Below are 21,075 nucleotides of genomic sequence, written 5' to 3'. Positions count from 1 at the left end.
AGGGAGATTGAAGGGGATCATCCGTTTAATGTGCGGAACAATCATCCTTGTTTCCACCTGTATAGATCCACCAGTTCTGCTTTATATTAATGCACGATCAAGTTCGGCGGACAAGACTTTCTGTAAACCAGCTGTCGTACATACCCGTCGTCCACGCGCTCGAAGTTCCCAATTAGGGCCCGTGCAGCTTGCAGGGAGGGTCTCGTGCAACTCGAAGCCTGCGCATGCGTTCGCAGCCCGCACGAGGCGGTCGATGTGATCGATCGTGTGTTTGTACGAGGTGTTTGGGACACAAGATCGACCGTATCGAGTTTGTGCTATTGAAAGATCTGGGTATGGAGTAGTGTGAACCCATGAGCATTGCTCCTGACCAGGGCCATGGGGACCATGCAGGTGGTTTGCGGCAAACAATGCATGAAGTTGATGCATCACAAAGAAAGCAATGTAACCTTATCAGCGCTGATTGCGCAAAGTATCTACTTCTCAACCAAAGACAGAGGCCAGAGGAAAGGACCAATTAGGCCTTTGTGTTGCACAAAAGAATACACTCTCCTGGAGAATAGGGATGATTAGCTACGGCTCATTGTTCAGTCCACCTGATGATGTCGATCATTCCGAGTGTTGAATAGATCGCCATACTGTGAAACTGGATATGTGCGAATGAATCGTCCAGGATGGTATTATTGCATTTTTACTGCTCTTCCATCGGTTGGTGCGGACTATGCCATTGTTGTCAGTTAATGCAGTAGGGAAATCCTGCGTCCTAACTATCGAGGCTCCGAAGACGATCGCTGGACTCTACGACCCACTGACAAAGCGAAGACTGTGGATGCAGATAACACACACAGTCCCAAGATCGAAACATCCTCATCAGTGCCCACTGCTAGCGGCTGAAGGTTGAGGCGATGATTTGGATTTCCACGAATAGATTTTTGCACCCCACCCGGAAAAGAGAGCCGGCGTCGCGGGCGACGGATCCCTCTCGCTGGGTCGTGGTCCTCTTCGTCTTAGCCTCTAGGGTAGCTGAAGGTTCGGGAGTGGTACGTGCTTATTCTCTGCACGGTGCGTCCGACGGCCTCTCTACCTCCTGTCAAAGCTAGATGGCTGAGTCCAGACACTATTCGCTGAAGATATTGGGTGTGGCACTGTGGCGAACCGCTCGATCACGGCCCGGTGGGCGATGTCTCATCAGATGATGGTGATGGCGATGCCAGAAAGATTTGCCTCTATCGTTGATGATCAGTATAGTTGACAGCCGCAATGCCTAATGGTGGTTGAGATGAGCAAGAACGGCCATTGCTTCTTCTTTCGAGAAGGATCAATGGTAACAGTGAGGGTATTCGGGCCCGTTGGGTTTTGATTTTCCGGTTTAAGCGCGGTCGAATCATGTGGCCAAGCATACTATTCTTGTCGGCTCTATGCTTGTCCATAAAGATCTGGCAGATGCAATCGTCCATGCCGATGACGAGATACCCATTGGCTTTTTCTTTTTCCGAGAAAAGGAAAAGAACGAGGTCAAGAAGCACACAAGAGGAACGGGTCGTGCATTAGACTCCTCTGTGCAGAATGGCCCTTGGATCAGGGACCTGGAATATAGTCCCGAAGCAATGATCCTGGAGCCTAGCATTGATTGCGAAAGGATTAATCTGAGCAGATCAGTTCTTACCTGTCAGAAATGGCAGACTCGGCTAGGCAGGTGCAGCCCCACGGAAATACGCTGACCAGGGCAAACGATAGTGGCCGCAAGCCGTGTACGGAGCACCTCAGGCTGCAGGCCCAATCTTTTCGAAAATGACAGATTGATCACCGCGAAGACCCTGTGGAGATCCGAGATATGGCTGCAGGTCAACGTCAGGTACGGAAAACTTCGCTCTCGCACTCCATTGGAGTGCATTGCAGCAGCCATCAGGATCCGAACCCTTTGCTCTCTGGTTCGTCGTTTGATCCTGCTCGTTGCCTCCAGGAATACCGCATTGCGCAGATTTACACTACCCAAGACCGCAGTTTAACAGCTGCGCCAAGTTTCCAACTGGGTTTAGCTGTGCTGAGATGATGGGGAACGGGAGATCAGTCTTAACTTTTCTTGGGCTAGCTCGATGGATGTCGTTGGTAGCCTACAAACTGCCTCCAGCCGATGATCGCCCGCCCTCTTGGTTTATTGGAATAATCATGATGCCTGTTTGGCGCAGAAAAATCGCGGTTTTCTTATTCGGCGAGGTCAAGATTGATTGGGACAATTGATGTCTTATCAGTGTCATATTTCACCATCAGGATTCAGATGGAGATGGAATGGATCTGATTGGGACCAGACCAAGACAAGCAACAAGGCGAGCGGCTCTAGGTTCAATATATTGCCTTGCTGAGTGAAAGGACAGTGGGATAAGTCTGTCACTGTCTGCTATACCGATCAGGCTAAAGAGACAAAGATACGGCACTACTGCTATAGGAACGTCAGAACAACCGAGCAACTAGCTGTTGGCTCCAGGTTCCAGGCTCAAGACCGACCTCTGAGCGGCGGCAAAATGGCAATGCAGATGTGAAAGGCGACGGGAGGGGTTAATGAGTCTGACATGAACAGGGGGAGCCAGAAATGTATAGGTCGAATCGTACTATTGACGGGAGAGATGCCCCCAGGCCAATGGGAATGGCCGCAGTGCAGGCGAAAGGGGGAAAAAGAGGGACCGGTAAAGGAAAGCAAAGAAACCGAGAAAAAGAAAACACAACCCGGCGTCTCCAAAGTTCAGCGAGCAGGGCCACAGGCACGGACAGTATACTCTCACCTGAAGCCCAACGATGCCGCTGCCATGCTCATCGGTAATGATAATGGATCATCGGTTGCACTTCATCTCGAGATCGACGAGAAAGCTTACATACCTGGACCCAACCGTGCGGACGAGCAGGGACAGACCGTGGGAGAGCCAGCAGGGAACGGAGAACGATGACAGGACCCGAGACAATGGACGTGCTACCAGCGGCAAGCAGCTAAAAAAGTCCGTCAAGGTGCAGCCCCAATCACCGACTGCGGTTGCTCTTGGGCAGCTTCGTGCCAGTGCTGGCAGATCCTCGCCCCGTCTCTTCGATTCCCCCGAACTCGCGCTCTCTTTTTGATCGAACTTAAGCCAAGTATCTAGTGTGGGCCAGCCGAGCCATGGATGTGCTTCCTTTGATCACTGAACTCCTCCACCTCTGCTCTAGATCTCCCGAGGTGGCTCTTTTCTCCAGCCATCAGAGCCTAGGGACTACTATCGCCAAAAACACATATATCTGGCGTGCTCGTCTTTCTCTCCGATCTGCATGATTTTTCTCTCTTCAAAAGCAACTACCCCAACCTGCATCCCTCTTGCACCCATACTATAATACCGTTACCTTTCTTCCTTCTTCATCTTCTCCATTATCTCTCCACTCCGCTTCATCGCCCCTCCGGTGACGGTGGGCTAGTCGACAAGCATGAAGAGCTCCGTTCCAATTCCGTCAGATGTGTGGGAGGAGAAGAAAGCCTTGATTGCGGCTCTATACAAGGACGAAGAATGGCCCCTCAAGCAAGTCATCAAGAAGATTCGTTCTGATAACTTTAATCCAAGGTGAGCCCCCACCATTCTTGAGCGACTATAGTATACTAAAACATACCAGCGAGACCCAGCTACGAAGCAGGCTTAAGAAGTGGCGTGTTACCAAGCCCTCTCGACAGACAAGAAAGAGATCTCACGAACCGGTCATCAAGGATACTATGCGCGAGACGAATTCACCCAAGGGTCACTCCAACAACAGCTCCCCAAAGCCGCAAACGCGCGTGCGCCCCTTGCCAACGACAGCCAGGGGCCCCGCTACAGAGTTGGAGTGGTACATGACCAACAGACAATACGAAGCGAACGGTTTGCCCACAACAATACCCCTTGGTGGACACGATATTCCCGATGTCTGGGCTCCTGCATCGACTCATCCCTCCTCACCTCTAAGCTCTCCAAGCAAGTCTCGTGTGAATTCTCATGCTTCTCTGGCAATTCTTACCTCGTCCTCGTACGAACCATCTCAAACGTCACCACTGGTGGATGGTGCGCTGCTCAATCCTACACCTGCAATGACTCCGACCTACGCGGATGGATCCTATTCTCTCACCACGGAGTCTTGCATGCAGACGCCCGTGTCTGCCGCAGCAGGCCCACCGGTCCAATGGGCCTTGCCTCAATGGTACACAATGCCCATGGAGGAGAGCACTCGGGCTTCATCAATACCATTCTACACCACGGGGCCTTTGACCCCACCAATCGACCCAATGATGCAAATGGTACCTCCACAATTTCCCCAGCATATACCAGAGTATCATGAGGACCTGAAGGCATGGAAACGCAGCATGTCTGCACCGTACGGCCCAGGGGTAGCTGCCCATATGAACCACAATGCGAGGCAGCAAAAACCTTTGGAGCGAAAAGTGTCTTTACCATCCAAGATTATCACCGGCCAGCCACCGTCTGGAATGGTTACGCCAACTTCTCCTTACTTTCCCCACGGGCAACATCCTACCTTGTGTTCGCCAGGCTATACGTATCCTGGACCAGAATCACTGTCACACAGGTCCAGCATTGAATTCTGATTTTTTTTCTGTCTATCTTTTCCCACTGGTTTATTCCAGTTATTTGCCTTCTCAAGACAGCCCGCTGTCTTTTTGTTTTTCTTGCACCATTTTGTCTCTCCTCTGTTGTTTTCTGTCTTGTAACTGCATCTACTTGCGGTTTTGGCAAAAGCCATCCCCTAAGCATGTGATATTCTATATGGGTGGCCTTTCTGTTTTCTTGTTGTTTGATATCCAGGAGTTTTCAGGCGCATGTACAGTGACTCAAGCATTAATGTGGACGCATGGAGCAGGTTCACGGAACGAGGATAATGATTTGGAATTTTTTTCGGGCTCGCTTATCGTACATAGAGTTCTTCGGTGGTAAACAGTACATATATATTAAGTCTTGATACAGGTCAGATTCAAAGTCCGATAAAATTGAATACCTCCTCTCGGTGCTGACTTCCGGCCAAACGTGCATGCTAGTTCCTAAGACTACGTGGTGGAGGAAATAAGAAGCGCAAGAGGCTACTATCATCTTGTTATGTTGAATAAGTGATGTCAGCATCAATAATGCCTACCTGTCCAGTAGCTTACCTGGGCTTCTTTTCAGCTCAACTCAGGACAGCCTCCAGAGGTTCAGCTGCTGTCGAGGGTGCCAAGGGTCCGGAGGAAATACTTCTACGGTATGTATATCCGACAACCTCGGCATCTTCCCGCAATTGGTTTTGCGGGGAGGTCCAACTTGCACCCACCGATCTGCGAGGCGAGCTCTTTTATTCTTCCACCTCCTCCTATCTATATATCCTCGCGAGCTCAGATTCTGGAACAAGCTTTCTGAGATAGTCCTTATTGCATTCATACATTTATACCTAGATTTCTACCCCAAGCAAGATTGTTTCCCGTCATTCCTTGAAGGCCCCTTACACCGACATAATGCGCGCCATTCAGGTGAAGGAATACGTCAATGTGAGCTCCTTCTCTCTATCATCCTTCCATCAGATCAAATACAGAGGCTAATAGGAATCAATAGGGTCCCCTCGACCTAACCGTCTCGACCCTCCCAACGCCCTCCCCCTCGCCAACCGCCTACCTAATTGAAATCCACTCAGCAGGAACAAACTTCTTCGACCTACTCCAAATCCAAGGAAAATACCAGCACCAGCCCCCGCTCCCTTGGGTCAGCGGCTCCGAGTTCGCAGGTACAATCGCCGCCCTGCCAACAAAAGGCTCCGGACCTTTCAAGTACAAAGTCGGCGACCGGGTCTTTGGAGCCACGCAGGGCGCGTATGCTACGCATGTGCTTGCGGCCGAACAGTCGCTGCTCCCTGTGCCTGAGGGGTGGACCTTTGAGGATGCGGCGGGGTTGTTCGTCACGGCGCCGACGTCCTACGGGGCTCTTGTGCATCGGGCGCAGGTGAAGGCGGGCGAGTGGGTTCTTGTTCATGCGGCTGCTGGTGGTGTGGGACTTGCGGCGGTGCAGATTGCCAAGGCGATGGGTGCGACTGTCATTGCGACGGCGGGGACGGAGAGGAAGAGGGAGGTTGCGCGGCAGTTTGGGGCGGACCATGTGATTGATTATCGGGATAAGGCGTGGCCCGAGGCCGTCAAGGCGCTGTGTGCGAAGCACAGGAGTGGGAATGGCAAAGCTGGTGTGGATGTTGTGTATGATCCCGTCGGCATGATCGATGCGAGCTTGAAGTGTGTTGCCTGGAATGCGAGGTTGCTCGTCATTGGGTTTGCTGCGGGGAGTATCGAAAAGGTTGCCTTGAACCGGGTACTGTTGAAGAACGTGAGCATTGTCGGTTTGCACTGGGGACAGTATGCCAAATTTGAGACGGAGACGGTTGGCACTGTGTGGAAGGGAATTTTCGATCTGGTTGCCCAGGGTAAGTTCAGAGGAACTGCTTTCAAGGATGAGAGCTTTGTTGGACTCGAGAGCGTCCCCAGAGCGCTGCAGGCTCTTGGGAGCAGGGAGACCTGGGGGAAGGTTGTGGTGCAGGTTATTGATGATAAGGCTAGCCGGCTGTGAGGATTTATGTGATACTGCGGTCTTATGAAGCACTTCCATGTGGTACATCGATGTATATAGTGTTGAGCGACCTATGTTCTTGCAGCAATCAACCCTATAGATCTTATGATGCGCTTGATGAATCCAGAAACATAATAGGAAAAAAAAAACACAAGCGAAGAAGACGCCTGATCAAGTAAATTCGGTCTATAAGTGCATGGTTCCTATCCTAATATATTCTCAAAGAGAGAAAAAAGGGAAAGGAACATAAGATGGGAAGGAGAAATGGAAATATGTAGAGAAGAGGAAAAGATTGGTTATAGAACCATTAGTTGGGGTGACCGCGGCCACGATTGAAATTGCAATTGCAATCGCAACTGCAAGCCCTGGAACACAGCGTCGATATATCTACAGCATGAACGCAATAGCAGCCAATCCAGCGCCCATCACACCGGCACCCGAGAGCTTCGCAGCAGGAGCGGCAGCGCCGGTAAAAGTTGCCTCAGCAGGCGGTTGCGAAACAGTCGTGGTCGCAGTGGTAGACTCTTCACCAGATCCGCCGGTGTGCGAGGGAACGGGCTTGATGGTAGAGGCGCTGGTGACAATGACGGAGCTGCTAGGGCTGGGCGTGTAAATAGGCGTGTAGATAGGCGTGTGCGTAGGCGTCTTGATGATGGGAGTGCTCGTGGAAGTCGTAGTGGTAGTGGTGGTAGTAGTGGTGGTGGTAGAGGCAGAGGTAGGAGTTGGGGTTGGGGTCGTAGAGGAAATGAGCTTGATGGTGATGGTTGTAGTGCGAGTTGAGGTGATGGATTCGGTTTCGCCGGCACCGCCGTTTGCGACGGACGCAAGGGAGAGCGGAGCAAAGGCCGCGGTCGCGAGAAGAAGGGTCTTGAGGAGCTGCATTTTGGATTATCGGTCTGAAGATCGAATATTGAAGATCTCCGATGTGTGGTTTTGTAGGCTGACTATCGGTTGACTGTATAAAGGAAAGGATCGTCTCTGCGATTCGTCGCTTGATTTAGGATGCGCGAGATGTATGTGGTAGGCGAGGAGTGAATGAATGGAGCTGGAAAAGAGTGGCAGCCCTGGTTGAGGTAAAGAACGACGAGAAAGAGCGACGAAAGTGAGATTTGTTTGAGAAGTGTTGACTGGGCTGGAAAGCAGAGGATATTGAATGAAGGACAGGCGGCAGCGAGATGAAAAGGGGCTAGCGTCGACCAGGAGAGCATGCGCTGCCGTTGGCTGGACCACCTATGCAGCGTTGGCACGAGGTTTTTTTAGCCCATACCAAGCGCCCAGCCTGTGCCCAGCATCAAGCTGGTTTCATGGCACCAACAGCGCGCCCTTTTGGTGATCTTTGTCGCGGACCATGGCTCGCGCAACGCGGCTCGGTTGACAAGCTCTGTCGGATCCAATCGTTGAGCGGTGTGTTGGACAATTAAAAGAGTCTCACATATTAGCGTCTGAGCATTACGTTACTTCAAATTTCCAAGGACCCATCAATCCAGATGCCCCTGTTCAACAATGAAGACAAATTTGCTCGCCCGAGAAGCTTAGAGGCTTGAATGGTGGCGGATCTGGCTTTGCGATGGGCTATTTCTGGTCATGCAGAGAGATACACAGCCATTGAACATTTTTGCTGTGTATCATACGGTTTCAATTATTGAAATCGGCTCACATCAATCAATGTCAACTAGCTATGATTAGTCTGCGCCATTCCGAGAGCAGCGGGAATATGAGATTGCTGTGGGACTGCCGGCTCCGGTGCTGACGACGAAAGACCACGAAACTCCAGTTCACCTTTGCAACGCTGATTATTGAAATGGCGTTCAACCTTAAGAACCTTAGTCTTTTGGCAACATCGAGGTAGTGATGCCCAACGAAGGGGTGACCTAACAAGACAACGAGGGAGGAACCCGCCTGAGGCTACATTCCGGCCCGTCTTGAAGACTTTTTGAGGTAAATCTCATTAAGAATTACAGCGATCGATGTCTTGATAAACTATTCTATAGTACAAGTGCATGAACCATTTGATCCACACTAAAGCAATATCATCGACGACTCATCATCATCGGGACTCGTAAAGATAACAAAAAAAAAAATTCCAAATCTGAATTGGGTATAAGCAAGCAAACCTCCTCTGGGAGAAGAGACAAACGGAAATCATAGAGCATAGACTGCACTTGCTGCTATGGCGGCCATGACCCAGTACCCGCTGGCTTGCCTCAAATTTAAGGTCGCGGCACCAGAGTCTGGGTCCACGGCTGTGGTTCCGTTTGGCAAAGTTCCGTTGATGGCTATCGTCTGAGTGCCATTGACAGTCGTGACCTTGACGATACTGGTATTCTTGGGCTGTGTCCCATCGAATAGCGACTCGTAGTATGTGCTGTTGTTGTTATCCTCGCATCCGCATGATGCGTACTGCTCGCACAAGCAAATAACCGGCAATGACTCGTTTCGGTTTGAGGTGTTGTTGACGTAATTGTAATGATGGTGGTAAGGGTAGATGTGCGCTCCCCATAGCCATAATCCGGGGAAGAAAGCCAGAGCTGCTACTGGCAGGAAGAACGGTGCGATGCCAAATGGTGACGGGCGGCCTGCTCGGTAGGGGGTAGTAGCTCCTCCAGCGTAGAACGCACCACCACGTCCATAGGCCGGCCGTGGCCCTGAGCCGCCGGGCGTACTCCCTCCGACATTGCTGTTGGGACGTGTCGAAGGTGGTCGGCTACTGCTGCTGCTGCTGCTGCTGCTGCCGCCTCCTCGGCCTCCACTGCCTCCTCCACTGCTTCCGCCGCCGCCTCGTCCACCACCTCCACCTCCACGGCGTTTCTCTAGATCGCGGGTCTCTAGATCCGGGGCTTCGAGTGGTGAAATGATGTCACCATGGGGAACGGACAGGTCTGAAGTAGGAATATGGAGAGAGGTGACTGTGGATGAGAGGAGAAGTGTAATTGTGGTAGCGAATGCGAGCTTCATTGTGTGCTTTGCGCGTTTTTGAGTGTCTTCAGTGATGGTAAATGATCTTTTTTTTGAGATGAACCTTCAACTGAGAGGAGCGGCGAAAAGGGGTGTTGCGTTTGATATAAGAAGTCGTGCTTTGCCCTGCAGAGAGAAAAAGGAAAGAGGGATCAACAGGGCTGCAGGGTCAGGCTGATTGTTGAATGTTGACGTTGCAGAAAATAAATAAGAAAAATAAGCCCAGCAGTGCCCAGAGGTTCAAGCCTCAATTTAACCTTCAGAGAACCACAAAGACTTGTGAAGGAGATCTGGCTCCCAACAGACTTTTGACACTGCCAAGCGTAGTACATAAACCTTAGTTTCCGAGGCTGAATTCGGATACGAGTCGGTCAAGGCGGAATCGATGGAGTCAGCTGTTGATTGTGAGATTCTGAATCCGGAAGATCAGTTCCTTCAATGATCTGTGTCCTTTTAAATTGACCAAGCACCACCCTTTCTGCCAGTTTGATGCCTCATGGTGACCTCACAAGGGTCCACGTGGGTCTGGGGCACAGGGGCACAGCCACGGACCCTGCTGGCATCATGCATAGTCCAACATCGCCACGACCGAATGTTCTTTGGGATTTCCTCTTTGGCTCGTCCAGCATGAGGTCCTTTACACTCTAGGTATGGTTTAATTAATCAGCGAGTAATCATTTGCTTCCGTGGCGTGAATTCATAAAATGCCCTTGTCATGTCTGCAGCGCATTATCATCCTGGTCCGGGAATCTGAGTTGACGGATCGTCGGGAGGCGTATCCGTATCCGTCACGTGAAAGCTCTTGCTGACTAACAGGCTAAGCGAAAAGCAACATCAACAGCGAAAATCTTGCTCGAAGGTTTCTTCAACGGTCCCGCAGACAGGTCACAGTTACGACGACAGTTCAATCAACACCCGTGCCTCGCAAGATATCGCTACATGTCATGGATACAGCGTTGAAATGATGCCCTCGACTAGTTGATCAATAACGTCGAATCAGATGAGCAACAAGTGAAATGTCCGGCACAGCGATCAGTGATCGACGGTCGACGAAAAAACAGCCACGGGGCAGGTCTCGTTATTTATGATGTAACAGACGAGCCTCACGAGCTTTAGCAGCGCAACATCTGCCTTGGCGATTCACGTCTTGTGGTGTCTTGTTGAGAACGAACATTAGAGCCTGTTGACGAATACACGGCATTTCCCTTTTTGACTGACATGTCATCGCAACTCACGCAATTCAACTGTCCCAGTTTGCGCACCATTGGTCCGTATCGGGCTCATGGAGCAGACACCACGAGGGACTCTTCTTAGAAGGACGGTCAACACATTTCACGTCTTGTGGCTGTGACTGAACGGAGTTGGATTGCTGGGCCGTTTTCGGTCCTGACAAGATCACAGTTGCTAGACGAATCTAGGGCCTTCATAGTCCGTGTTCTCCTACTCATACGGGTACTCTCACGAGAGCATGGCTCCTTGCGCACCTACATCATTTACCACCTTACGTATATAGCATGACAATGCAATCACTAATTGGATATTATCATTATCATATAACTGGCCGAGGCTATCGCATGCAGGAGGCTCAGTCATTCAAACTCGTGGGGAAGGATTTGAGGGCGCGACCGAGCAGCACGAAGAAAGGCAACAGAATTAGGTAAATGCAAGCAGGTCACTCGATCAGCAAGGGTTGGAATATAAACGATTTCGGAGTCATAACGAACGTAGTCGGGGGTATCGTGCGTGTAAGATGATAACGAAACAATGCAGACCAAAATACCGGTTTGCAAGACCCATGGACAGAAAAGAAAATTATATATGAAGGCGGAGCACGAACAACAACCATCAGCTAGCCGGTCAAGATACCGGATCAAGAACGCGAGCACGGATGGGGGGATTGCTTGAGAGAGAGAAAAGTTAAGGAATAGTAGGGAATTTCAGCAACACCCCGATCCTTTCCTGTGACTTGATCCGTTGATGCGAAAGACGTCTTCCCACTCCCGCATTCCATTTCGCCAGTTGTTCCCGCCACCGCCTCGTCGTCTTGTGTTTCTGCGGTGAATCTGGACAGCACTTTCATCGAGCGTCATTTGACTTCTGATGCTTGAAGCATCGCTTGTGCCGTGGCCATAGAGGCCGCCATCTCCGTACTGGATCCCGCTCTGCGGGTCATCTGGGTCAATTTCTCCAAGCTCAATCTTTGTCAGTATGATGCGTGCTAGACGCTGAAATAGCTCCTCAACACCTTCTCCTGTGAGGGCGGAGACTTCCATGACAGCAGGTATACTGGATTTGGCAGCCCAGCTCGAAGCTTCCTCGATGCCAACCTCCCGACCTTGCGACGCATGTGTCGCTGTCATTCCGGTACCCATGTGGCTCGTTGAACGAAACGAACCACCGCCGGAATCATACGGGAAGGACGACTGTTTACTCGACGTACTCGATGGGGTAGGGGGCGGTCGCATTGTATCCTCGGTGTAGTCACCGCTTGTAAAAGACTCATTCGTAAGATCTGACTTGTTTCCAGCAAGAAGAACCGTAAGGTTCGGGGACGCAAGGGCACGAGCGTCCATCAGGAACGTCGGAAGGGAGGAAAAGGAAGCGTGAGAGGCGACATCGTAGATAAGGATTGCCCCGGCGGCGCCTCTGTAGTAAGATCGTGACACCGATCGGAATCTCTCTGTCCCTGCAGTATCCCAAAGCTGCAGCTTTATTCTTGTCCGCCGGGGCCCACTGCCCAATTTTACGATCCTCGAAGAGAACTCGACTCCGATCGTTTGCGACGAGAGCACTCTCCCTACAAGCACATGGTATTAGCGGGCCATCTACAGATGGGTAAATCTTCTCCGATGAGGCTAGAAATTTCTTATAAAGGAGCAACTCGGCCGTACATTCGTTTTTCACAAAGCGATGAAGCACGCAAGACCTGCGCAGTGTGGAACAGTTCCGTCAGTAAGCAGTCTGGGAGATTGCGGGGAAGACCAACTCACTTTCCAGCACCACTCGGGCCAAGGAGAATCACCTTGGCCAAGTAATCATACATACTCTCCAGCTCCTACTCAGCATCAGGATACAGCGTCCGAACGAAGCGACAGTGACAGTCAGGTGAAAGGGCGGGATGCGGTCGAACCCCATAGCAGCTCGGGTCGGCGTACCTGATTTCCAGGGAGAGAGGATATTGACGAGGCATTGGAATGTCCTCGTTGACGTGCCATGGTGCGGGACACGGGCCATCAAGGGTTGTGAAGCGGGAAACGTGAGGAAAGAGCAAGGGAGGAAAGAGGGCGATTCAGAAAGGCAATAATGACGGTGAGTTGTCTCCCTTTATTATTATTCAGGCAAACTACTCGACGCCGGCCCGCCGAGTCCGATAGTCCAGTAGTTACTCCACCATGATCTTCAGGCGGCTATCACTGTCCGACTCCTCTATTGAGATGCACCCTTTGAGCAAGGGGAGACACCGCCCCTCTTCCCCGCCGTCAACAATTTGCTATGCTCTTGCGCTCGCAGTGCGGAGTTTAGATTCGCTCTGCGCGGCTGAACCGAGGCCAAGTGCAAGCCACATGCAGCTCCCTCACGAGTAGATAGTAGTAGTATTCGTTCCAAGTTTTGTCTATCATTACCCTATCCTCGTTTGGTTCTTAAATAAGATTACCTGACATGAAAGAAGTCGCTAACAATAGATTGGCAAAGAGAAAAACAATCATGAGTTTCAGTGGTGTCTCTGACGCATCTGCACCACGGTAGTCCATCCCTGGCAGCATTGCTTGCTCATGTGGTGCTCGCACCAGCAACATTTCACAGGCCCCAATGGCACGTCTGTCGTCACGCGTGTGCGTACTGATCTCTGTTGTATGTCAGCCTTAGGAGCCGGCTTGGTGGATGATTCACGCAAGGATCGCGTCCCTGCCACAGAGGTAGTCAGCCTATCAGAGAGAGAATTGCGTTCCCAGGCAGCAAGCTCTTCGTCTAGAGCAGCAGATAGAGGATCTGAGTTCGCCAGACTCGCGTATACCTCGGATGGCATGTCATGCCAGAACTTGCAGCGACAGCAAATGACGAAAAGCTTGGCAACAAGGTGGTCTCTCCCAGCTTGTTTCGTCCTTTTTACTTGTTTCTTTGACTCTGCTTTGAGGTTTGACGACACAATGGCCGTAGAGGCGCTGTCGAAGCCCGAAGGCACGCCTTTCTTGGGTATACTGCGCATTTTCGATGCTGTTGAGTTATGGTCGTCTGACATTCTGGACACGATTGACGCCGCTTCGTCTGCAGTGTTGTAATCCGACTCGGAATCATACGACTGACCGGCCGATAGGCTACTGGGTGGTCGTAGTCTGCTGTCTGACACTCCTCTGAGCGACTCTGGTGATTGTGATATGCTGCGACTATTCCGCTTCGGACTCTTTGGCGGAACACTTGGGGAGGGGTCTCGTTGCTGCGCCATAGGAGGCAGTGTCACGGACATATTGGACCGGCCACTGGGAAGGCCTGTCTCTTTGTTTAGTGAGTTGTAGAAGCGCGGTTTTGTTAGCAGTGTTGATGGAGCTAACTGACTCAGCTTTGAAGCCGGTTTCCTGCTAAAAGAGCTCCGAGGGATTTTTGACTCTGTCGCGGATGGTTTGGCAAATGGTTTGGGCGACTGCGAAGTTGTCATCTTATCTGGAATGTTACCGCTCGACGTTCGCAGTACGTTGGGTGGGTTTTTTTGGCTTGCTAGAGTTGTTGCTCCTTTTTGTGGGGCGGGCACATCATCACCATTCACTGTCTGCGACTCTGCAAGAGGTGAGGATTTGAACGTCTTTTGATGCCTCAGTGCAATGCCGTCTGTAGTTACCCTTGCCAGCATGCTCACTGGCAGACCTGCGCGGGAGTTTACAGCAGAGCGTGGTCTCGAGTAAGTGTCAATTTGATCGATATCTGCTGCAGAATGGAGATCTGTCAAACTAGCTCCAGCCAACGTGGTTGAGGATTTAGTCGAAATTGCTGTCTTAAGAGGGTGCTCAGACGATGCGGTTTTCTTTCCAGAGTTGAGACTCGCGGTGAATAATGCCCGGTCCAGGTCTGCTTGTTGCCTTGCTTTGTTGGTTGCGGTCTCTGGCCGGACATATTCGTCTTTCTGTGCCGCGTGGCTTGATGATGGCTCGGCCAAATGAGTGACTGTATCGTCTTGCTTCTGAGTAATCAATTGCTTGGGTATACCATGGGTGCACTCTGATGTTGCCTGCTCGCTCTGCAACGAAGGTGTTGACTGCTCAGGCGGCGTGAGCAAGGCATTTTTCCTCGCAGCAAGCTCCTTGGATATGGCTGTGCTTAAACGCTCAGGTAATGTTGAAGGCAGTTTTGGCAAAGCGTTTGGGCTATCGCTTGACGGAGCGTCCTTGGATCCGAAGCGATTGTCGGCTGCGTCTATAGAGCTTGACCGAGATCGGGATCGTCGCCTCGAGCCCGAGAAAAGGGATGACAGACGCGATGATGGCCGAGATCGAGATTCGTCTGCGCTCACACTTGACGATCTACTTGAACTTCCCAGCGGCTGCTTCTTGGTAAGCCTGCGGGACTCTCTTCTCAGGGCAGAAACGTCTCCCGTCCTTTCAGCCTCCTCGAGTTTGAACAGTCTCTTCTCCAACTCCAGTCTTTCTGCTTCCAAACGCTTTGTAGCCCGCCTATCTTTCTTTTGAACGACGTGACTCGCAGTGTCTTGCCTATGCAAGGGGCCATCAAGCGAATTCTTGGCCGGCTGTTGCGCATCCACACCGAAAGACTGGAGGGAAGAGGGTCGTGATACCGATGTGTTCAATCCGGTAATTTTTGACCCCAAGGATGAGTGTGAAATGTGGCTCTGCTCGTTGGTGCTAATTCCGGAATGTCTGTACTTGGCATAATCTTGAGGGTCATTGTTCTCCACGGCCGGCTGTATATTTGATGGGAGAGTCGAAGTCGCAAATTTCCCTTTTGAGGAGTCGTCATAGCTCACACTTCTCCGTGACTTTGGACGGTTAACACCAAGTTCTTAATCCTTCTACATGCTTGTACAAGGAGAATTCTCTGGAAAGGCCAGAAAAAAAAAGTCACAGCTAATAAGCACTCACATCGTTCGTTTTGTCAAAGTTGAACATCCGCTGAAACTGCTGAGTAATAGAAGACCTCCGGGGCCTTCGATTATCGGTACCCGGTTCAATGAGCGCTGGCATTTTGGAGCGGCGCGATGCGATGGCAGAGAAGATGGTCGGCGAATATTCAACACAACGGAAGGGTTGCGCAGTTCTCAGCGAAAACCTCCGAATCCCAAACCCATAGCCACGGACTCGCAGACGTTGAGCTGACGATGAAGAAATGCGAAAAGTAGTTCCTAAATCATGGTCAGGCAGAATAAATACTGTCACGTCAAGCAAGGCAAGTCAGGTCGTACACCCGTCAAGGCGAAACCCACCGCTGTCCGACCCTTGAGAATATTCTCACAGGAAAAGAAAGCCACCATTGCAGCAGTGCACAGAGTTTTTTTTATTTTTTTTCCCTCCGTTGGTTGTTACAGCTCAAGTCAAGGACGCACAGGTCACATGAGTGTGATACCTCAAGACTTCGAGCTAGAGGCCAGAGACAACAAGCTGTGGAAAAGGAATCTGGCGCTATCGTATGAGCGCAGAGAGAACACATCAAGATTGCTTGGTTTGGTTAGGTGTTGTCTCACTGACCTGCATGGGGCTTACTAAAAAATATATCTTTTCAGCCACTACCTACGAACGCCCTCTGGTTCCAGGTCTTTGGGTTGGAAGGGGGGATAAGAGGGGGTACAAGGAACATCGAGGGGTTTTAAAAAAGGCGGTTTGTCGGTGGGGCGCCATTGAAGCTATAGAGCACAAACAAGCTGATGGTCTGTATATGAACCCGATGTCGAAAAGAGCCTGGACGGCGGCAAGGTTCATGGCACACACGAACCGATGACATGGATCAATGGTTGGATTTAGACGTATCGACCTTCGGGCAGATCCACAGACTGGTTTCCTCCTTGGGTTTAGTAGGCACCGTCCATGGTTCTTGCATCTGGGCATGTTGTTCCTGGCAGCGATTCCATGGACATTTTCTGAGCTTCCTTCCTTAAATTCACGTCAAGTCTAGATTCCTGGGAGCAGATCATCAGACGTCGCACTTGCTCGCGGCACAGCCACACTTTCCTCGGCCAGAAACCAGGTACGTATAAATTCTACTCGTCGTCATTCGAACCCCACATTTTATTCACTAACACATCAATATTCCCCGGAGATCTGCGCTATCAGAAGACACATCTAGCTATTTATACGCCACAAACAAACTTGTACTATTCCATTGTTGCTTGCTTCGCTCGCTGCGCCTTCGGCTTGCTCAATCCACTGCACAATGACGAGAAAGACCTACGCACCCCCGCCAGGCCCACCTCCAGGGTACTCTGATGCATCACGTCCAGGGAATGGGCCCCCTACAGAGCCCGACAACGCCAGTATAGGTCCGCTGCCCCCTTATCACAACTGGCAAGAGGCCGTCCCAGATACAGCGACATTCCCTCCGCCCCCAGCGACAGCAAACTACATTTCCGCAACGGGCAACGCCTCTAGTGATGACGCCGAGCGCGCGCACGAGTGGTGCGATGCGTCTCCTCTCTGGAGACCCGCTTTTCCATCAGCCCATGTCTACCAGCAAGTCCAGAACTACCACATACAGCACCTCAGGTCCTCTGAGTTTAATGGGGATCTTTCAATGCACGACGATCGTTGGAGGGGATACACCAGAGACGGAAACGGCGACTGCATCCTGACAACGATGTTACCGCTGTACTTTGCATCGGCAGACTCGCCCTTCGTCACGGAGAGATACAAAACCATCTATTATGAAGTCAAGCTGCTTGGCCTTCGCGCGGGTCCCTCACCTCAGGATGCTAGCGGGCTGGCTATAGGGTACGTTGCGCAGCCGTATCCAAGTTGGAGATCGCCCGGCTGGGAGCGGGGCAGTATTGGTGTCTTCTCAGACGATGGTTGTCGCTTTGTGAATGACTCGTTCGGTGGAAGGGATTTTACGACTCCGTTTCGGGTCGGCGAGACGGTTGGGTTGGGAATGACGTTTCAGCTTCCTACGGACGTTATTGATATTCGAGGAACCCTTAAACTTCGTACTCGCGTTTTTTTTACGCGGAACGGTCAACATGTAGGCGATTGGGACTTGCACGAAGAAAGAGATGCAGAGGCGGGGGGGATCGAGGGACTGGAGGGCGATGTCGATTTATATGCAGCGATTGGGCTCTTTGGCGGCGTTGATTTTGAGATATGTTATCATCCAAGAGGCTGGCTTTACCGCCCCAGTGATGAAATTCTATTCTATTGATGGGTTATTGCGTGTGCCTCTTAAAAGGTGCCGCTAGTATAGCAGTGCGAACACAATATGTGACCAAGCTCTAGTAGGCTAGGTAGTATTGACAATAGTGACGACTGTATCCTGTTCGCAGTGTATACATAATGTTCGAATTCCCATAAACACCGAGATAAAATCGTCCCACGCTTAGATATGCTCAAGTCCAAATCAGTCCATCTTTTACACGAGAGTGTGACTGACAACATCCATGTTTAGTAGTCCACCAAGGCCCAGACACTGCTAGCTCGTATAATATATTGTAGTATCATGCAGTGGGGTAAGCCGCCCCAGTCTAAGAAGCGCCTGGTCGTGTGGATAAAAACCGTGGGGTGAAAGAGTCTCGCACTACTAAGAGACAGGGGGATCAAAAATAATGGTGGTGGTGACGTGCGCAAGGCTTCCCGTCCTAGCAAAAATAAAAGAGAAAGAACCACGACACGATCAGCTAGGATACTCCCTGCCGATCGTACTCTCCGTACCAGTAGCTGTACATTAGTGCTTCGGGGGGAAGCGTGAGGTACATATCCGGAGGTCCTTGGGACCGACGTGCATGGACAAGATGGTCGGATGGATTCTCCTTGGGACTTGCACTAGCCACGGCGTACTCCATATGTACAACCTATGGCTCAGCGAGACTTAAGACCCTTGACGTCATCTTCTTGCCTCGGAGATGACGAGGTTACTGAGGAGAGCTGGCCTATCTACCTCATACCTACTACTCTCGTTGTGTCCTGCTGAGGCGTATGCGATAGATAGCAGGGATCTGGGACTGGCAGGCTGTGCGTCAACTAGATAATAAGTTACAGAGTTATTTGATAGTAAAGGTGGCCGTTGCATGTGTCTTTTGACATGATGACATATGGGTAAGTCTAGTCTACTACTGTAGACCGGGCACATGCCTGATCCTTCATGTTTTGCAGCACGCAAGCTCGACGGATCAGGTACCTGGTCTAGGGAGATCAGCAGCGAGGCTCTCTTCTCATTGTTTATCAAGATCTAGGTGATCGAGATGCTTTTTACCTGCATGATACATCGATGTATTATTAAGTCCCATTTCGGTCTTTTACCGCTTCTGCCAAACAGTCATGCTGTTCTGTCTTCGATTGGCCCGAAAGCGGCAATTTCAGCGTATTAAGGATAAAGATTCCACGATATGCATTGGGATGACCACCTGCCAGAGTTCTATTTATGCCGAGCAAGTACTTGGTACCTGCATACATTCCTCGCAGCATGGGCACAGGATACTTCCCGAAAACGGCCCGAGGCAGACGCAAGGGTTTGGCTCAGACATGAAGAAAAGTAAAATCAGTGTTGATGATGATTTGCTATCTATATTGTGCTCAGAACGTTCGAGTCATACTAGCACTGCCGTGAGAGCTCGAAGGCACATCCCATCCAGGTTGGTTGTTTTCAAAGAAGAACCGTTGAATGATTGGCTTTTGGATTCGCCATTAGTTGGATTAGCGTTGCAGTAGGAAGTGGCACTACTCCGGAGTAAGAGACACTTGCGATATCGGAAAGAACATGAACCGCCAGGTGGCCAGGCCCGTTGAATCGCCAGCCGTTTATCCAGCCTATGGTAAGCCAACTTTACAAACATAAACGGTCATGGACGTTGAAATTCCACTCCTTGACAAGATGGGGATCTCCGTTTCGCCCGGTGAAGTCGTGACACGACTCGGTCCTGAATTGCGATCAGTCTGTGATTCTTCGGAGATTGCTGACATTGGGAAACCCCATCAAGCACGCAGTGCTATTGGAAACGGTATCTGGCTCCATAGCAAGGTAAGGAATATATGGATTCACGGGAATCACGCCTTCCTGCAAACGCAGTTCGTCAGCGACTGGACGTTATTTCGACTTTGCTGATCCGTTCGTCTTATGTGGCCCGATTTGCTGGCAATGGTTCCTTCGTCTACCGACGCGCAGGCGACCGAGCCCGCGGCAAAAATGGCACAAGTTGCCTTGCCACGAAGCATCAAGAGCAGCACTGATGGTGGGGATAACCTCCCGTAACCTCCCGCAGCCTCCCGGCCGTCAAGACACAAGAGTACTCTATCGAGAGGCTAGCACTCCGTCCTGCTTCCTCAATCGGTCAACTCCCGTCAACGCGGGTTCCACTCAGGGCTAGTACATAGTGGCATCACCGTTCAAACTCCGCCTCCACTGAGGGAAGATAATCCACCCCAGAACGCCAAGTTTCAAGTCTCAACTGCCAAATTGCCCAAGTCAGCGCCTGGCTCGATTGAATCGAGTCTGTTTCGGTGTTTCGCCGCTGGCTGACAAGGCCGTTGTTGCTCAGTACCCCGTAAGCTCAACGTGATCGAGCGCCCCATCCATAGGGGTACGCTGTACTCCTACGAAGCAGGCGCTAGACAGAATTTATAAAGTTCAAACTTCAATAGCACCAAAAAAGGTCAATGCGACGTTTGCTAAACTTTAGTGTCGGCTAATTGCCCCGGTCTTGGCCGTCCTGGACTTGGCAACATGATATAGTATTGACAACGCTTCGCGAAGGGAAGAACAGAGTAATGAGTCTCATTTGTCGAGACGAGTGCAAAGCGTGTTGACTGCCATCCATAATCCCAAAGCATAACTCATCTTCCATTTGATCTCAGTGTATACGGTCAGGCGAGTGTGTGAATGATCCGATGATCGAAGATGGTATCGAGCGAATAGCTCTCCCTGCCGTTGAGAGATTCATACCGCGGCAAAAAAAACGAAGGATGAACGCGACGCAGCCAGATTGATTGTTCGCAAAGAGTATAAGAGAGCGTTTCGAGAGTTGGGAGAAAGCCCTTCCCCAGACAGCTAGGCTGAGGGCAAAGAACTGTACATTCTCCGGATCAACCTGGCTCTTTTGAGAAACACGGAACGAAAAGAAAAGCGAGCATCTTGAGCTATCTTCGCTTTGCTCGTGCCCCAAAAAGCTGCCAGTAATAATAATAATACCAATAATATTTGCCAAGCGAGTTTGCAGAGTGGTATCGCTGGAAAAGTTCGCTCCACATTATCCGGGCCCGCTGTGTGGAGTGTCAGACTTTAGAGTCCGTGCAGGCAAGATACGCGTCTGTTTCACTCGCTCATAACTGTCAGGCAAATCAACGATCACATCTTGATTCTTCACCATTTTTGAATGCAATGCTGGCTCGTTCTG

The 21,075-nt window shown here is 50.9% G+C and overlaps 7 protein-coding genes across 7 annotated transcripts; 3 read left to right on the top strand and 4 right to left on the bottom strand.

The window, feature by feature from the left end:
- Positions 1-3,195: 3,195 nt before the first annotated feature.
- On the top strand, positions 3,196-4,851 carry BJX68DRAFT_196007 (uncharacterized protein). Its single transcript, XM_071037482.1, has 2 exons — positions 3,196-3,581; positions 3,631-4,851. Exons 1-2 carry the CDS (start codon positions 3,448-3,450, stop codon positions 4,589-4,591), a joined length of 1,095 nt encoding a protein of 364 aa, XP_070893707.1. The 5' UTR covers positions 3,196-3,447; the 3' UTR covers positions 4,592-4,851.
- Positions 4,852-5,299: 448 nt separating this feature from the next.
- BJX68DRAFT_196138 (NADPH:quinone oxidoreductase family protein) lies at positions 5,300-6,957 on the top strand. Its single transcript, XM_071037484.1, has 2 exons — positions 5,300-5,521; positions 5,586-6,957. The coding sequence occupies exons 1-2, from the start codon at positions 5,489-5,491 to the stop codon at positions 6,582-6,584; spliced, it is 1,032 nt and encodes a 343-aa protein (XP_070893706.1). The 5' UTR covers positions 5,300-5,488; the 3' UTR covers positions 6,585-6,957.
- BJX68DRAFT_271968 (putative extracellular serine-rich protein) lies at positions 6,607-7,466 on the bottom strand (the record flags this gene model as incomplete). Its single annotated transcript, XM_071047089.1, has 2 exons — positions 6,607-6,655; positions 6,976-7,466. The coding sequence occupies 2 exons, from the start codon at positions 7,464-7,466 to the stop codon at positions 6,607-6,609; spliced, it is 540 nt and encodes a 179-aa protein (XP_070893705.1).
- Positions 7,467-8,726: 1,260 nt separating this feature from the next.
- On the bottom strand, positions 8,727-9,539 carry BJX68DRAFT_271967 (uncharacterized protein; the record flags this gene model as incomplete). Its single annotated transcript, XM_071047088.1, has 1 exon — positions 8,727-9,539. The coding sequence occupies one exon, from the start codon at positions 9,537-9,539 to the stop codon at positions 8,727-8,729; it is 813 nt and encodes a 270-aa protein (XP_070893704.1).
- Positions 9,540-11,096: 1,557 nt separating this feature from the next.
- BJX68DRAFT_247383 (putative Ras family GTPase (Rab4b)) lies at positions 11,097-13,142 on the bottom strand. The gene is made up of 4 exons (XM_071041764.1): positions 12,695-13,142; positions 12,530-12,594; positions 12,431-12,465; positions 11,097-12,336 (listed from the first exon to the last, which is right to left on the bottom strand). The coding sequence occupies exons 1-4, from the start codon at positions 12,752-12,754 to the stop codon at positions 11,477-11,479; spliced, it is 1,020 nt and encodes a 339-aa protein (XP_070893703.1). The 5' UTR covers positions 12,755-13,142; the 3' UTR covers positions 11,097-11,476.
- Positions 13,143-13,151: 9 nt separating this feature from the next.
- On the bottom strand, positions 13,152-15,995 carry BJX68DRAFT_196030 (uncharacterized protein). The gene is made up of 4 exons (XM_071037483.1): positions 15,949-15,995; positions 15,629-15,888; positions 14,094-15,525; positions 13,152-14,027 (listed from the first exon to the last, which is right to left on the bottom strand). The coding sequence occupies exons 2-4, from the start codon at positions 15,728-15,730 to the stop codon at positions 13,252-13,254; spliced, it is 2,310 nt and encodes a 769-aa protein (XP_070893702.1). The 5' UTR covers positions 15,731-15,888; positions 15,949-15,995; the 3' UTR covers positions 13,152-13,251.
- A 720-nt stretch (positions 15,996-16,715) lies between these two features.
- BJX68DRAFT_196231 (SSH4 family protein) lies at positions 16,716-17,901 on the top strand. Its single transcript, XM_071037485.1, has 2 exons — positions 16,716-16,727; positions 16,800-17,901. Exon 2 carries the CDS (start codon positions 16,914-16,916, stop codon positions 17,889-17,891), a length of 978 nt encoding a protein of 325 aa, XP_070893701.1. The 5' UTR covers positions 16,716-16,727; positions 16,800-16,913; the 3' UTR covers positions 17,892-17,901.
- Positions 17,902-21,075: the final 3,174 nt, after the last annotated feature.

This window comes from Aspergillus pseudodeflectus, assembly GCF_044049435.1.
Source record: "Aspergillus pseudodeflectus strain CBS 756.74 chromosome Unknown BJX68scaffold_71, whole genome shotgun sequence".
Classification (NCBI taxonomy): Eukaryota; Fungi; Ascomycota; class Eurotiomycetes; order Eurotiales; family Aspergillaceae; genus Aspergillus; species Aspergillus pseudodeflectus.
Note: the sequence above shows the minus strand (reverse complement) of the source record. Positions and strands in the feature narration are given on the sequence as shown.

What these genes read in the sequence shown, in the direction of transcription:
- BJX68DRAFT_196007 (XM_071037482.1), top strand. Translation starts at nt 3,448, where the DNA reads ATGAAGAGCTCCGTTCCAATTCCGTCAGATGTGTGGGAGGAGAAGAAA. An exon ending in TCTGATAACTTTAATCCAAG is followed by an intron (nt 3,582 to 3,630) that starts GTGAGCCCCCAC and finishes AAAACATACCAG; the next exon opens with CGAGACCCAGCTACGAAGCA.
- BJX68DRAFT_196138 (XM_071037484.1), top strand. Translation starts at nt 5,489, where the DNA reads ATGCGCGCCATTCAGGTGAAGGAATACGTCAAT. An exon ending in AGGTGAAGGAATACGTCAAT is followed by an intron (nt 5,522 to 5,585) that starts GTGAGCTCCTTC and finishes AGGAATCAATAG; the next exon opens with GGTCCCCTCGACCTAACCGT.
- BJX68DRAFT_247383 (XM_071041764.1), bottom strand. Translation starts at nt 12,754, where the DNA reads ATGGCACGTCAACGAGGACATTCCAATGCCTCGTCAATATCCTCTCTC. An exon ending in CCTCTCTCCCTGGAAATCAG is followed by an intron (nt 12,595 to 12,694) that starts GTACGCCGACCC and finishes GATGCTGAGTAG; the next exon opens with GAGCTGGAGAGTATGTATGA. An exon ending in TCGCTTTGTGAAAAACGAAT is followed by an intron (nt 12,337 to 12,430) that starts GTACGGCCGAGT and finishes ATGTGCTTGTAG; the next exon opens with GGAGAGTGCTCTCGTCGCAA.
- BJX68DRAFT_196030 (XM_071037483.1), bottom strand. Translation starts at nt 15,730, where the DNA reads ATGCCAGCGCTCATTGAACCGGGTACCGATAATCGAAGGCCCCGGAGG. An exon ending in ACTTTGACAAAACGAACGAT is followed by an intron (nt 15,526 to 15,628) that starts GTGAGTGCTTAT and finishes AACCGTCCAAAG; the next exon opens with TCACGGAGAAGTGTGAGCTA. An exon ending in GAAACCGGCTTCAAAGCTGA is followed by an intron (nt 14,028 to 14,093) that starts GTCAGTTAGCTC and finishes ACAAAGAGACAG; the next exon opens with GCCTTCCCAGTGGCCGGTCC.
- BJX68DRAFT_196231 (XM_071037485.1), top strand. Translation starts at nt 16,914, where the DNA reads ATGACGAGAAAGACCTACGCACCCCCGCCAGGCCCACCTCCAGGGTAC.